The sequence below is a fragment of the Bombus huntii genome, chromosome 8 (genome assembly GCF_024542735.1).
Source record: "Bombus huntii isolate Logan2020A chromosome 8, iyBomHunt1.1, whole genome shotgun sequence".
In the NCBI taxonomy this organism is placed as follows: Eukaryota; Metazoa; Arthropoda; class Insecta; order Hymenoptera; family Apidae; genus Bombus; species Bombus huntii.
Window position 1 is genome coordinate 10,425,936 of NC_066245.1, and position 15,550 is coordinate 10,441,485.

General features: G+C 34.3%; 3 protein-coding genes across 4 annotated transcripts in view; 2 read left to right on the forward strand and 1 right to left on the reverse strand.

Moving 5' to 3' along the window:
• The window catches only part of LOC126868441 (neurotrimin-like), a 66,028-nt gene extending 59,374 nt beyond the window's left edge, over positions 1 to 6,654 (reverse strand). The window contains exon 1 of the mRNA XM_050623884.1: positions 6,349 to 6,654. Within this exon, the coding sequence (XP_050479841.1) occupies positions 6,349 to 6,400 (52 nt within the window). The 5' untranslated portion in view covers positions 6,401 to 6,654. The remainder of the gene's footprint in view (positions 1 to 6,348) is intronic.
• Positions 6,655 to 8,632: 1,978 nt separating this feature from the next.
• On the forward strand, positions 8,633 to 10,443 carry LOC126868446 (protein MIS12 homolog). 2 transcript variants are annotated; one of them, XM_050623895.1, is made up of 4 exons: positions 8,633 to 8,888; positions 9,516 to 9,685; positions 9,777 to 9,914; positions 10,004 to 10,443. In XM_050623895.1, the coding sequence occupies exons 1-4, from the start codon at positions 8,852 to 8,854 to the stop codon at positions 10,262 to 10,264; spliced, it is 606 nt and encodes a 201-aa protein (XP_050479852.1). In that variant the 5' UTR covers positions 8,633 to 8,851; the 3' UTR covers positions 10,265 to 10,443. The 2 variants fall into 2 exon arrangements, with proteins under 2 accessions (XP_050479852.1, XP_050479851.1); XM_050623894.1 differs by having other exon boundaries at positions 8,634 to 8,899.
• Positions 10,444 to 11,738: 1,295 nt separating this feature from the next.
• On the forward strand, positions 11,739 to 15,454 carry LOC126868442 (enhancer of mRNA-decapping protein 3). Its single transcript, XM_050623885.1, has 6 exons — positions 11,739 to 12,499; positions 12,700 to 12,874; positions 12,972 to 13,231; positions 13,306 to 13,442; positions 13,522 to 13,758; positions 13,831 to 15,454. Exons 2-6 carry the CDS (start codon positions 12,717 to 12,719, stop codon positions 14,422 to 14,424), a joined length of 1,386 nt encoding a protein of 461 aa, XP_050479842.1. The 5' UTR covers positions 11,739 to 12,499; positions 12,700 to 12,716; the 3' UTR covers positions 14,425 to 15,454.
• Positions 15,455 to 15,550: the final 96 nt, after the last annotated feature.

Below are 15,550 nucleotides of genomic sequence, written 5' to 3' on the forward strand. Positions count from 1 at the left end.
TTTTTGAGACAAAACTTGCCAAGATTTGTAGGCGAACGTTGTTTTAAAGTCGCGGGTTTTACTTCGAAACTTTCAGACGTTGGTCTAAGTTTTACTTCTTTTCAATTTCGAATAAAAGAATTATAAAATAATTATATTACATGTCGTTGAATTATATTGTATATAATTATAATACAGACATATATATATTGTAATCTGCGATTTGTAGAAATCGTCAAAAAAAAAAAATTGTAATTTATAGGTTGCGAACGTAGTAAAAAGTAAAATCTAACAACATCTAACATTCCGATCGACCTGATAGATCAAAAAGTAGACGGGACAGCCGGCGTGTCTGCGAAAATTCTAACCGTAGCTGTTTAAATTCCTGTAGCAGCAGGTAGGAACATAGGCGAGGTATTCGGCGATAAATAAAACGGAAGGATTGAAAAGAGCCCGGCTTCTAGATCTCGGATCGAGCCGAAGAATTACGAGGCACAGATCCACCGTCGTTCGCTCTAAATACGAATTGGGAACGCCGAAATCGTGCCTCGGACTATACTACGTTTCTGCTCTGAAATAAACGCGAGATCATCGACATCCGACAACGTAGAGGTATTAAAATAATCGCGTTTCTTTGGAATTCTCATATCCGATGATTTATCGTCGATGCTTCGTTGCAACAATTACCAAGAATAACCGAACAATCTGTGGTTACTCGGAATAATTAAACGATCCCTGCTCGAAATAGACGAACACATTTTCGCAGAAATAACATAAAATTATACGATGACTACGTTCGAATTTGTAGAAGGAAAGATGATACGTTGCACAACAATAACGGAAATTTCGTAAAATTCCGATTATCTGGTGGCTGGTTGGTTGGTTGGTTGGTTAAGAAGTCAAGGACAATTACGGGACAAGATTCTGGTTATCCGATGTCGCAACAGGATGTTCCTTTAACGATTTGTCCATGTGCTTTCCCTCGTTCCGGCAAATCTCTCTCGACGAGGTTGTAATCGACGATTAATCATTCGCTAATTTTGCCGCTGAACCACGTCGTACTTAAGAGCGCGTTTAACGAGCGGAAAGATAAGATTCTTATGTAAATACGTAGCGCAAGAACAGTGTTATCGTGTCTCTTTATTCAAGAGCTGGGAAAAAAAGCATGGCGGATGCCTCGTTTCCGACGATTTCTCGTTGCGCAACGCGAAACGGAATCGATCTAATTTTAAACGAAAACAACGAAACCTTGAATGCATAATTCCAACGTTCGGTTCTATAGCGACTTGTAAGGTCTATCGGTCTCTCTATCAATACGTACGCATACGCCAGCTTGGCGAGTGAAACGTTAAAGAAAATATCGAAAGCATCGATGCAAAGATAGAGGTGAGAACGTATAACATTGGGATCGTTTTCTAGGTAAAAAAATTCCTCGCTCGGAACGTGTCTGCGCCTTGGTCTACCAGCTGAAATCACGAAACCTTCTTTTCCGTGAAAAAAGGCACGACAATCTGGCGTCAAGGTATCGCGTTCCTCTCGGCTACGCGAGTGGGCGACGCAGGTATACCGATTAATTCTTCTTGGTCTTCTTTTTCGCTTCCTCTCTCGTTAGATCTTGGAAAATCCTGACGAACTACCGAGAAACTTCTGAGAAACTGCCGAGAAGCTTGGAAGATCTTTTCTCGAAAAACTTGTCGGCCAAAAGCGTTTTCTCATGCGGGTTGACCTTTCTCGCGTCGCACCTCTCCCCATCGTCGGTCCAATAAAACTTAATTAGTTAATTACTCGGATAAACCCGGATCAACGTGACGCAATCTTTGATAAGAGTCCATGTGCCACTTACGCGAACATCGCTGACCCTGTTAGTCTCCGATGATCGCGTATTCAAATCGGCGCTACGATACAAGATTTAAAGAAACTACACACGAGTGACCGATATAACACGTACATATACGCGTATCTTGACCCGTGTACACGGACGTAACTGGTCAATGTTTTTTTCCGCCCTCGTTGCGTATAGGTTATTACAGTTCTAAGCAAATAGACTGCGACTACTACAAACCATTCTCAACGGTTTTCTCTCTCTCTCTCTCTCTCTCTCTCTCTCTCTCCGAATTACGAAATTACACCTTTCGTGAGGTATACGCAGTCTGGAATTCGAGAATTACAAAACACGCTCGTTAGCATCAGGAAGGAGAAGAAGAGACGGACTTCGTCGAGCAACCTTATCGCGTCTTTTATACGATTTGTATTAATTCTACGCTTTCAGTTCTATCACATGCTAAGAAAAAAAAAGGAAATACAAGGAAACGACGATCCTTGCAGCATCTCGTACATTGCGCATTGCAAAACGTATTCCGTAGTGTGCGGAGATCACACAACGAAAACAAATGTTTTCCTTTTTCTACTAGGTATAAGAGAAAAAGACGGAAGAGAAAACTAAGAACTTGGAATAATACGGTAGGAACGAGCAAGAAATATATAGTACGGCTGCATTATAATCAACGCATTACTAACACGGTCACGTATAATGGCAAACCGTTGAAGTATAACTGACAATGAGCAATTTCACCGTGACACGAGCTACCAACTGGTACACGATTTTCCACGATAATTTCTATCGTTATCTAACCACGATCGCTGATGGTACACGTGCGAAGAAACACGCGTTTCTTCGATTTCAAGCTGTTGTTGGCTCGGTTCGTGGATACACGATAAAAGGGAAAACCTCGAACGCCCACCGTCAGATTTCTCCACAGTCGTGTATACAGACAATGTCCGGACGGTATTTTAAAATACTGTGGCAAACATTATCGACGCTTATCTCGAGGACCATTGAACTCTGATTTTATCAAGAAAGGATTTCTACGTGTTACGCGTCCAACGTTTCGACGAGTATTAGAAAAAAAGAAAAAAGATAGGAAAGAAGAGAAAAAGTAGAACATCATTGATGGAATATACGTATTTTCTTTGTAACGCTTTTAGTGCTATTTAACTTAGTAATATCGTTTGAGAACATGTCGTCGGATTGTTCTCGTAGAATAAGCTCGAATAGCAGATAACTGCAATTCTAATTCACGACGATGATTTCGGATTTAATGAATCCAGATCGACTTAATCGATCGATTCGGTGAAACGATATAATGTTCTTTAAAGTGGTCCATCTTACCTACAACAATAAAACCGAGAGGTACATCCGTAGTTATTTATACAAATACTATACTATAACAATTACGCATTCTCAAAGAGATGATCGACTGTACAAATATGCGAGTACCTGTAACGTTCGATCTGTTAAAATATTTAAATCAGATTTATCTATCGTTACGATATCGCACATTTAAATGTTCTCGCTAAGCGATTATTCGATTCACGATGAATTAAATTCATTGCTTAAATATTTAAGTTATTAAAACGAAGACTCGGTTTCTGCCGGGATTACCCTATATTATTCGATATCAATGTCTCGACCGGACATTCCAAGTAGAACCTCCGTATCTTATTCTTCCGTTTGAAATCTACGTCACGTACGAAACGAGTTGGTCCGAGAACTTCTTATTGGGGATAAGAAGAAGCCGCTCCTATTATTAAGGAATAAATGGAACATCCTTCGGGAGATTGGTAGCCCATCTTTTCGACCGTGAGCGAGTTACCAGAAATCTGTGAATGCCACGCTGGACACGGGGCAACCGGCAACCGTCTCTCCCCGCCATCCCACTATCCCGACCATCTGCCTCCGGTCATTCTCCTACCTGAAACTTGTGTTCACCTGGCGTCTCTCCCACCTACCCCCTGTGATACTTTCGTTTATCTTATTTTTCGGGCCATTCAGCAACCTCTCTGCCAACTACTACCACCGGTTCTTTGGGGATCAAAAGAGGCTACTGCCTTCGCAAGATACCGGAGCCTCTCCCGCATATTTTTCTCAATGGAATTTGCCAACAGCTGGACAATTCCACGCAAGAAACAGACCTCCACGCTCGTCGATCTTCGCGGACTTACGCGAAACGATCCCTAATTACGAGTTAGCGCAGCGATACTCTTATCTGAATGGTTTCTCTAGTTCGATGTTCGCTAGGTGTACATGAAACGCCGTAAGAAACGTATACTGTGTGAAATAATCTGGAACACCGATGTAAAAATGGTAAGTTTCGAGGTCTAAAAATGAGACACTCTACCGACCGTAAATATCGAAACGCATATTCGTTACATATACCGAAGAAACTAACAAATTTTACTTTATTTAGTATTTCACGTCGAAAGGAACATGCGATACGAATTTACTTGCCCACAAAAATTTTATTTGACATACAACTTTCCCAAATGAGGAATTTTGTCGCTAAAAGCGCTTTTACTTTATCAGTTTAGGTAGCAATATATTTTAATTGTTCGAAGTGGTCTTTTTAATCAAAGTTTAATTTTAATTATAACTTTGTGAAATTATCGATTCTGTCGCTTGTACCACTATACGTCGATTAGTCGAGATCGTTCGTTTTAACAAGTTCATTACTTGTTTCAATGGCATTCGATACTCGGGCATCGCAAAGTGAACTATGCTGTTCCTATAGTAAACTCCATTTCTCGCGCGTTCGCCATGTAAATAAATGCATGCCAATCGAGCGTTAAATGTACACGCTCGAATATGCACAGGAATGTAGTTTACGCGGAATGTTAATGAAACAATTAACTAACGTTTGCTGGCAAGCCTGGCCCTGGAATCGAGGGATAATTTCAACGTTACGAATCCCAGATGTTTGAAAGAGTGAAACACGCCGTGACTATTTATCGTACAAGGATTTATTACTCTTCTGAACGTTAGTTCCTTAGAGTCCGAATACGTATAGATATTTGCTTGCCAACGCTATAGAGAGCCTGTTCGTTAAGTGAAAAAGCTCGAACTCGTCAGACGCTCTATCTACTCGGGAAACTTATTTCAAACGTGCTGCATCCCATCGATAGAATAGAATACGCGATGTTGTTAATATATAAAACATTTACAATCTAACATCTCGTGTGGCCAGCTATACCATTGTATAGCAAAGGTCGTGTATATTTTAATAGAAAAGAGAGAGCGTCTGATCTGAAGAGTCGTTTTAACCAGTACCGTAACACGTGATCTATAATAAGATACTTGTTATTGCAAGCCCTTTCTAAAATTTAGTATTCCGATAACGTATGATTCGACTTAATTGGCGTTTAATATTATTGAATTAAATTATTAAACGAAAATAATTATCAATTGATAAATATTTCAAATTGCTTTGAATGTTGTAAGATTAGGCATCTTACGCGATAATGTGCATTTTATCGATATTCCATTAATATTGTACAATAATATTCAATCGATATTCTATCTCCTAGGACGAAATAAATGATATACCTTTGCAATTAAACTTATCACATAGGACGTATGCTTAATAGTGGCTACCAATTATCACCGCAGATTGTCTGTTACGATAACCGTACATTACACGCATTTTTTACAAAACACCCAATCGTATTACTATTCTGCCATAAGTATCTTAAATATATAAACGTCTCCAATTGATATTTCCTCTCACGTGGCAATTTATTTCAATATTGCACAGCTGGTTTTAGGTAGTGAATTAAGTTGAACGGCGTGGTGAGCAACGTATGGACGAAATTAGATTGCAAAGGTCTGCTTATCGCGTGTTTCGTACATTCGACCATCGAATTATAGAATTATGAAACAGCAAACAGGCTGACGCAGAGTATCAAAGTACTCTCAACATGGCAAATTGAAAGTATACGCAATTACCGGTTTATCGAGCAACGGGCGCGCTTCTGGCTAAACTGGCGCACAAGGAAGAGTAATTAAGCTTTTTTAAGATACAGTAATTGTTCCTTCCGCAACGAACGATCGCTCGACCGATGCTCGTCCATGCTGCCCCGCAATGGTAACTATTGTTGCAATTGCTTATACGGAGCGGACGGTGAGGTAACTGTTAGTTAGCCGTGATGCATGCGAAATTATCATGCGCGTCGTCTCGACCCTAGAACTTTAAGATCTCCTAGCACGATCTACTCAGCACCCACGCCAACGCGCACGCTCTGTTCGCCAGGCGTTAAATCTAGATTTAATTAACTTAATGGAATCCTTGAATAGACGCAGAGGACGCGTGTTCGCCGCGTGAAACAACAAGGACGAGCATCACTTCAATCAAGTTTTACAGTAAAAAGAACTATTTCATGAATATGTACATAACGTATGCCATTGATCGAATTTAAATGTTCGTCCCGGTGAATTGGAACAACCAGGATGAATTTTATCCTTAAAAGGTTGGTGGTCGTGTTCGTTAACGATGCTCTTATGAAATAAAAATAAAAAAAATGAAGAGGAAAACTCACCCTGCGCGGCAAAGAGTATCACCAATAGACCAAGAAATCGCAGTGGTAACATGTTTTCCCGTCTTTGTTTCGAAAACACTGTCAATAAACGACACAATTGGCACTACAGTCGTCGTTTGGCTTGAAACTTAATTGTCGACTTGAGAAACGTACGTATACGAGTGGACGGTATTTTCGCAAGGATGATCGTTCAACTGAATAAAGAACCGAACGTATCCACCGATACGAGGTGGATACCGAATACAAACTGAGAGAACGAGCGCGCGTGGTATCCGAAGAGCGGCGACGGAACCGGGCCCCCGGCTTTTTACAGGGACCTGCGCCGACCGGTTGCGCACTCAGCGCCGTACAAACTCGACACGCGCCTCAACTCCTGTAGGAATAAACTTACACGCCTACGATGTATGACTGTGTACGTGCACCGATGGCTTTGTGGAAGCGCGCGCCTATACAAAACTGAGTATGTATTCAATGGCGCAATGTCGAGTGAACATTGCGTAAAAATTTTTTTTTATTTTATTATAACAAACGATAACGTCGAGAAATTGACCAGCATATCGCCACCGTTCTATAGAATATACAGCAGATAGGAATGATTTCTCCAAAGAAAATTGAAAGAAGAAGTTGTCTCGATCTAAAAATACTAAAAAGGCGCCAGGTATACACGTATGTTCTTTATCTTCCTTCCTCGTCGCTGATATTTTTCAGAACAATTTCAAGTCACATTGCGCGTAAGGTTTCGTATCAGTTGATAAGAAACACAGATATGTTTCAATTTGAAATTTAAATTTGAATTTTAAATGCCAAAAGTTATATAGGATGGGAGAACAGGAAGCGCATCTATATTTTATAGGAAATCGCGACTGAGCATAAATCAATGTGCGCAGACGGATAAAAGCAAGAATACGTATCGAATATCGAATTTATCTGTGTACGGAGTTCCGAACGCATAAAGTATCGGCTCACACGCACGTATATGTACGCGCGTGAGAAGCATGTATTTGCACGTTACTTTCGTCGAGCGCTTACCTCTTTCGATTCATCCATTCACTTTGTCATTGTGCATAAGACGAATGGCAAAGAGCATTCACTTCTTCGCATTCCTTTTTTATCTCTAAACGAAGTAAAAAATTATATTAGGTATCGATCGATACATTAATCAAATAATATCAGTGTATATAGTTGTTTCTATACGTTGACTCATCTCGTTTAAAGAGAATTATCATTATACCGAATTTAGTAATTCCTTTATAAAAATGAAACTAACTGGCATGTAGATTCGTAGAAAGACTGTAATCATTGCGGTTACGAGAGTAAACGTAAAAATAATTCCGAATAATGTTGCGTGGATTATTAACCAAATGACTCATACCAGTACAAAAAATTGCGATGATGTCATTTGTAAGATATATTTACATACACATATGTATGATTTGAGCTTAAGCGTTTAAATGCAAATTAGCGAACAATTTGAAGTGATTAATATTTTTTTCGTGAAATTATTAAAGGATTAACGACATTCCTAAAAACAAAAGTGTAAATATTTTAATAATTTTTACACATGACTATATTCATTTTCATGATTTAGTCATATATATTTCACGTAGAACTCTAAAGAGATCTTCGGCAACGGGAAGAAACATTTGAATTTTAAATTGTTGATAACACGGTAAAAAGAGAAAATATTTGAACTTTATATGCACTGCCCTTGAGTAGACGCCTAACACGTTTCATTTCCCTTTCCCGTGATAATAAACAAAGCCCTTATTTTACCTCACGCGTACAACTATCTCTCTGGGTACATACCTCGTGAAAGCGTACCTGTAAACTTATATCATAACTTTGATACCTAAGTTTTATTTCTAATGTTATTTATACAGAGCATTTATTTGTCTAACTTTCAAAATTCATGTAATCAAAGATATTGGTTTACTTCGTGCGAATTACAAGGTATCCCACAACAATATTTTATTTTTCTCAAGTTCCCAGTGTAGCCATCTCGCGATGATATTGCGAAGCTGGAACATAGAAGATTTATATAATGACCTACGATACGGGTTGTCAAGTGTATAAAAAAAACAAATTTAATATCTCGTAATAAGGAAATATTTTTGTCGTGATTGTGGATACGTTAATGTAAATAGAAAAATACATATAAAAGAGTAATCATAAACATTTTCCGGTGTAACCGGAACCGTGGATTTTCATTGGCAAAGGATGGTGTCTGATTGGTTGATTTTGAAACGGATTGAAGTGCCGCTAAGAAATCCGGATGCGTTGCCGAACGCGAAGGGACAAAGGACGCTGTCGTACGCAGGCAGATAGACGCCATATTCATTTGTCAACGGACGTCAAGGTGTGATCATCGGAAAGAAGCACAGTTACTTCGGAAAAAAGTATCAAGATAGTATAATAGTGGTTTCATTGAATAATCATTACAAGTTAACGTGTATTTAGAACGATATGGCGTCCTCGGAATTACGAAAACGCAAGATGGAAGAATATGAAATGCAGCTGTTTAGCTTTCATTCAAGAGCCGTGTACGCTACTTGTAAGGCGCCGCCGTTTTCAGTTTCTCTTGAATGTTTTTCAGATTTTACAGCATTCTGATTGTGTATAACCACATGTTCCAGTCGTTGGACGGGTGCACTCTAGTATCATGTAGATTTGATCATGACTAGAGTCACACTCGTCCATTGCTTGGAATACTTTCACCGGCCCCTACGGACTAAGTTAATCATAAAGACGACTAACGCTTCACTTTTTTTCTTTTCTCTCGTTTCTTCTCTTATTCTTTTCGCTTCTTTCTCCTTCTCATCTCTCACACTTCAAAATCAGAGAGCAAACAAGTAAAAATTGACCTTGAGCCAATATACGTATCAAATTCCAGTTGCATTTTTTAAATTTTGCTTTGTATTAATTTTGTTTCATTCAAATGTCTGAATAAAGTGTAAAAAATATATGTAATAAATGACTTAATACAAATGATTATATTATATATTTAACAAGTATTTTAATTTATTTCTGTTAAAAGTCATTTTTAAAGTTTGTTCGTAGATTTCATAGTATTATTTAGTATTATTTCATAGTATTATTTAGTAATGCAGTAAGAAGGTTGATAGAGTATAAATGTAGAAGTATTTTCAATTGTTTTTTTTTTTTTATAGTGAAAAGTATTGTAAGTGAAAGGATTCTTAGCACGATTGAGAAGATGTGTCAAACAATTGAAAAAACATACAAATTAAATTCTGAGAATCTAACAGTACTTAAAACAAATCAAAAGAATTTAGAGACAACATATTTTAAAGGAGCAATGCCACATTTAAAAAATATCGAGGTAATTACATTGACCAGAGGTATATCAACAAAATATTTCTTCTAGTACATGTAAAGTATATATATATATCACATATGACTCTTCTGTTTAGAATATTGTAAATAAATATGTTGCTGTTCCAAGTAACGTTTTATTGGAAGAGGACAAGTACCAAAGGATACAGTATAATGATACAGAATTTGAAAATATAAATCAAAGATTAGAAGATTTACAGCAAAGAGCAAAAAATGTATGTATCGAGTATTTTTTAAATATAATATAAATTTTATGCTATTATAGAGATAACAAGTAAAGTCCAACTTCCTATGAACGTTATAGGCTACTATTTTGAATACTGTATTGAAAGAAGAGCTACAGACTTTAGATCAATTTCCAATTTCTGAAGAAAGTGTAAATAAGATGTGTAATGTAGTAGAAAATCTGACATGCTCCGACGTAAATGAAAATATATATCAGTTACTGGAAGATTATAAACAATTTTCCACAAGCCTGTTTGATACAACGCAAATTACAACAAAAATAAAATACAACACGGTAGATAATCTTAAATGCAAAGAATTTGATTTAAGTACTTTATGAATTGAAGTAATGGTAACAATATAAAAATTAATTATTTGTCCTAGATGTTTCATGTAGAACAAAATCATGTAAATAATATTTAAGTAGATAAACTGATATTCTATAAATTTTATATTTGTATATTTTGTACTTTTTAAAATATTTTTATAAATAAATTGACTTGTAACTTTTTTAATTAATTATATAGCTATCATATCATTACATAAAAATGTTTGTAAGAAGGAGGATTAAAAAATTAGTCCTGTAATAAAATTAAGAATTCACAGCACTTGAACAAACATCTACCAAAAATGTTGGATTCTTTTATATTGGAACAAGGTATTTACCTTTCATACATTACTTTCATTTGATATATTTATTACGATTAATCTAAGATACAAATTTCGAATTATCTGCTAGCAGCTAAGAGAATACAGAACGTAACGGAAATATAATATAATGAGAATTAGCATAATTAGATAAACAAAATATACGTCATAAATGAATAAAGCATAACTTAAAAGTAATAAGTTGCAACATAAAAAATATAAATTTTCTTCATAATATTTTGTGTGATAATTTCAGTTAACAAAAATATACAAGATAATTAGAAATTCAGAAAAATTTAATAATTATAGGTACGCCGTTTCGTTAATCTGCCGTTGACTCGTTTTACTTCCAGCGTAAGATCACTTACACCTACACCCTATATCCTACACCTTACAGCTTTACACTTTACACGGTAATGGCTCCCTCCCTCTTAGGTATACGAAAAAGGAATATACTACACCAACCAACAACCCACAGTTAGGCTTGTTTCACAAAAGCAATGAGAGTCTCATGACGGCCATGACTGTCATGACGCACAACGAAACAGGAATCTTTTTTGTGTTCACTGTGGGTTCTTATTCTTACATGTTCGTGTATAAACTGGCATTCCCGGTTTTAACGTAGCTTCTTCCTTCCTGCTGGTAGTCGTATATTCAGTCCCTACGTATTCGTGTAGAAAAGACTTTAAAGTACACTAAAGCGTAACGCTTCCCCTCTTAAAACATTCCGAGGCACTTTATAATAAAGATATTCGCTTCGGCGCTTAACAAGGATTTATACCAACATCATTGCACGATCCATTGAATATAATAGAACAAAGTAAAGTGTGCTATTATAATTTTTTATTTCATTAAATAATTATAGAAGAGTAATAAAATTATTAAATATTAGTATATCTTATATATTAGAGGTTTTTCTCTAAAATAATAATTTTTATTATTTTTAACCATAAGAAATATAAATAAAATGTTTAGGTAAAAACCATATATAACGATGCATAGTTATTTTAAAAACAAAATAAAATATTTGGAAGGTGTAAAAAAAAACATTTTTTAAATATTGTGTTATATACATATATAACATAATCTTTATTTATATTCTGCGAATATTATACTATAATATATTAAAATAAAATATAAAACATACTGTATTTGTATTGGTAATTATAGATAAGTTTAGTATTATAAATTTTTATTTAATCTTGAATTAAATATTAATTTATATATATATAATAAAATGAACATTACGCACTTTTTAATAATTTAATTATCTGTTGAATATGTGCTACATTTTAAATGAAGACACAAAGGCCAAAGATACAATGTGTCAATCACAATTTGATTGATGCTATCACAAAAATGCAAAGTTATATTAGTACGTAATTATCTACATAATAAATGATGAAGAATATCAGAATGCATGTTACGAATATCTTTATCGGATGTTAAAGAATGGCAAAGAACAACAACCAATAACTTTAATGTACCACTTAAATTTTTCAGTAATAATTTTTCATTTTATTTTATACATTATCTTCTGTGAACTTTTTTATATTTGAATAAAATTCGTGCTTATTCTTTTCGTAAAATATTTGCTATGTAATAGCGTAAACAGTAGTTTAAATATTTGAAAATCTCTAGTATTTTTTTAGTGAAAAATCGATCACAAGAGGAACGAACCAATAGTATCGAGGTATGTTTCGTTTTCATATAGCGCGTTGTAGGTTCTTACAAATGGTGTGGGGTTAGAATAGGAGTAGTATGAAAATATACGGAAATTATGTCCGGTATTCCACGTTAATGAATGTATTGTCATATGTTTGATACTTTTAAATATCAAAATAATAATAGAATTTTAAATTAACCGTAATCATTGTTAGCCGAATAATAAAAATCTATTTAGATTAGATTTAATCATCTATATTAGGTTTGTATGATTTTTGTTTTCATAATTGTTTTTGTAAAAATTCCGATTTTCTTGAACTTTTAATCGTCTAATTCATAAAATATTTACTGTTGTTACTATGTTAAGATATTTCTATAATCATTACTCACATAAAACAATTAGTTTCATTTAAGTAAGACCTCGTAGAGGATGTATGATTTTTATAAATCTGTTATGTGCAGCTAGATTGATAATCAAGATGTCAGAACAATTTGTGGGTTGTACAGTTTCCGTAAAGTGTATCGAAGAAGTTGGAACTTATCAAGGACAAATAGTGGATTTAAATAAGGATTGTATTATACTTTCAAAAGCTTTTTGTAACGGAGTTCCTCATAGTTCACCTATAGTTGTATTATGGTATTGTTTAGTGATGAGAATTTGATCAATTTCCTTATAAATAAGAACATTAAATAAAGCACGTAGAATTAAGCACAAATTGTTTTTTAATTTTTAGTGCGAAGGATATACTGAATGTAGAGTTTATATCAATTAATAATATAGGATTCGACAGTAGTGATACGAGTGATAATAATCAAGCACAGAATAATATAACTGTAAAGAGACCTATTGCCAAAAGAGCTGGTAGATCATTTTCCGAAAGTGTTTCATCTTCTGTTCAATCCACATCATCACAAACGCAAACTAATATTAAGAAGCCAAGTAATAATTCTCAATCCACAATAGAACAAGCTGCAAATGGGAAAATTCCATTAGGTATAATAGTGAAGAATTTTAACTTTTTTTATAATAAGTAAATGTAAAGCATTTTTGATAATTTGCTTTTTCAGCTGAATCTATTGATAAACCAATGCAAAAAAAATTAAGTAGTAAACAAAGAAATGAGCACACATTTGGTACTCCAATTGATCAATCCTTGAGTCAAGATTTTGATTTTGAAAAGAATTTAGCCCTATTTGATAAAGAGGTATGCTTCTTTCTCTTTATAGTTTCATTACATAGCACATTATTAACATAGTATTAAAAGTAATGTACACTTTCTACAGGCTGTGTGGCAAAAAATAAATTCTTTAAAATCTAAGAAACAAAAGCAAGTAAACTATAGGCACGATGAAAATATTATTGTGTCTGAACGTGCAGATATCAGACAGATACTGGTACCTAGTGCTGGTGAAATAGAATATGTAACAGACAATGGTTTAATAATTCCTAGCATAACACTTAACCTTCATCGTCAATTAATAGGAGCAGCAGATAGATTGGGTATTAGTTGGGAGCGTAGAGTATGTACAATTAGTTAATATAAGAAAGAAGCTTATAATATTTTTGTGTAATGAAACTAATTTTAAAATTAGGTGGAACTTCTTGGTCGTGCCGGTACAGAAATTATATTGCAACTGTTAGGAGGAAGCCATCGACTTAATCCAAATAATGCACACCAGTGGCCAACGATTATTGCACTTTGTGGACCTCATCGTTCTGGTGCTGCAGGTGTTAATTGTGCTAGACAGTTATCTAGTCACGGCATTAAGACAATAGTGTTTGTAGAAAATTCCGAGGATGTTTTTCTCCTACAAGAATTGTCTTTGTACAAGTTAACAGGAAACAAGGTAGAAACTAAATTTAAAAACTTGCCATCAGTGGTGGATTTGATACTTGTAGCACTTTGTGACGAGAACTCACCAAGAATGATTACACCTATAGCAAAATGGGCAAATAATAATAGGGCGCCTATTTTAGCCATTGAACCACCAGCCACAGGAACACCTGGTATTCTTAGTAAATGTAGCCTGCTTGGTGGATTACCATTATCTCATAGTGTTGACAATGGCAAATTATATTTATGTAATCTTGCACTGCCAAACGAAGTATATGCAGACGTTGGTATAACATATAGGTCTCCTTTTGGACCAAAATTTGTCATTCCTTTGCATTCCAATAATTCTTAGCAAATTTATAAAAAGGATGTTATTTCTCATAAGATGTTATAATTTAGTATATTTTTACTTGTATGCCTTGCTAATTAAAGTTTATACTTAAATGGCGAAGATATTGTCAGAAATTAATGATAAAGATCATGTATGATGTAGCATTTAATGTTATAGAGATGAAGTGTAGTTTATGTAGGAACAATTATAATTTGGTGTGCAAAGCCAATTGTGTGTAATTGTTCTTTTAAACGTGTAAGTATACAATGTATACAAGAAACAAACATATAAATGATAAATATACAGTGTTTGGTTTTGTAAGTTACATAAAAAAAAATAAATGCTTTTAAATAAAAAATAAATTCAAGTAAATCTAGTATATAAATTTTTAAACGTTATGAAGCATAAAAACTACAAATACTAATTGTATTTGATACATTTTAACAAGTATGTTGTTTCATACTATAAGTATATAATAAGTACATAATACTAAAAGTATATGGTATTCCTGTTACAAAAAAATATAATCGTACAAATTTTTTTATACATATGTGACTCATTTTTATTTATAACATTGGAACAAAAATTACTGCTGATCATATTTAGATGAATTTATCCCCCAAATTTGACAGGAAGAGATCGTCTATTAGTAGAGAGATGAAATTTTCTTTATACATATTTTTCATAACTTATGAGAGATATATTATCATAAAAATTTGTAAAATTTTTATTTACAAATTGTTTATAATTAATCATAAAGTTTAAATATGAGACAAGAAATATTTACATGTCTTCTATAATATTCGGATTCTCTTTTAGCTCCTATTTATTTTTGTAAAGTTAAGCATGGATTAAAAAGTATTTTTATTACTGCAATAAAATATACTTGTGTCACAACATGTCCGTGTTCACTGAATAATGTATGAAATATGGTAGCATAATTCAAATAATGAGTTGTAATAGAATGATTGTATAAGATTTACTTTACTCATAGGTAGCTTAAGTAAGTTATTTATACTGTACATGTAAATATATATTTATATATTTTGAACATTGGTCTTGACATTTAATATGGTAGTAAATTCTATAAATAATGCCAATGTCATTTTTTTTAGAATTACTTGCACAGAAAGCTTTAAGTAGATTT

What these genes read in the sequence shown, in the direction of transcription:
- LOC126868446 (XM_050623894.1), top strand. Translation starts at nt 8,812, where the DNA reads ATGGCGTCCTCGGAATTACGAAAACGCAAGATGGAAGAATATGAAATG. An exon ending in AAGAGCCGTGTACGCTACTT is followed by an intron (nt 8,900 to 9,515) that starts GTAAGGCGCCGC and finishes TTTTTTTTATAG; the next exon opens with TGAAAAGTATTGTAAGTGAA. An exon ending in CACATTTAAAAAATATCGAG is followed by an intron (nt 9,686 to 9,776) that starts GTAATTACATTG and finishes TCTTCTGTTTAG; the next exon opens with AATATTGTAAATAAATATGT.
- LOC126868442 (XM_050623885.1), top strand. Translation starts at nt 12,717, where the DNA reads ATGTCAGAACAATTTGTGGGTTGTACAGTTTCCGTAAAGTGTATCGAA. An exon ending in AAATGGGAAAATTCCATTAG is followed by an intron (nt 13,232 to 13,305) that starts GTATAATAGTGA and finishes TTGCTTTTTCAG; the next exon opens with CTGAATCTATTGATAAACCA. An exon ending in TAGCCCTATTTGATAAAGAG is followed by an intron (nt 13,443 to 13,521) that starts GTATGCTTCTTT and finishes CACTTTCTACAG; the next exon opens with GCTGTGTGGCAAAAAATAAA.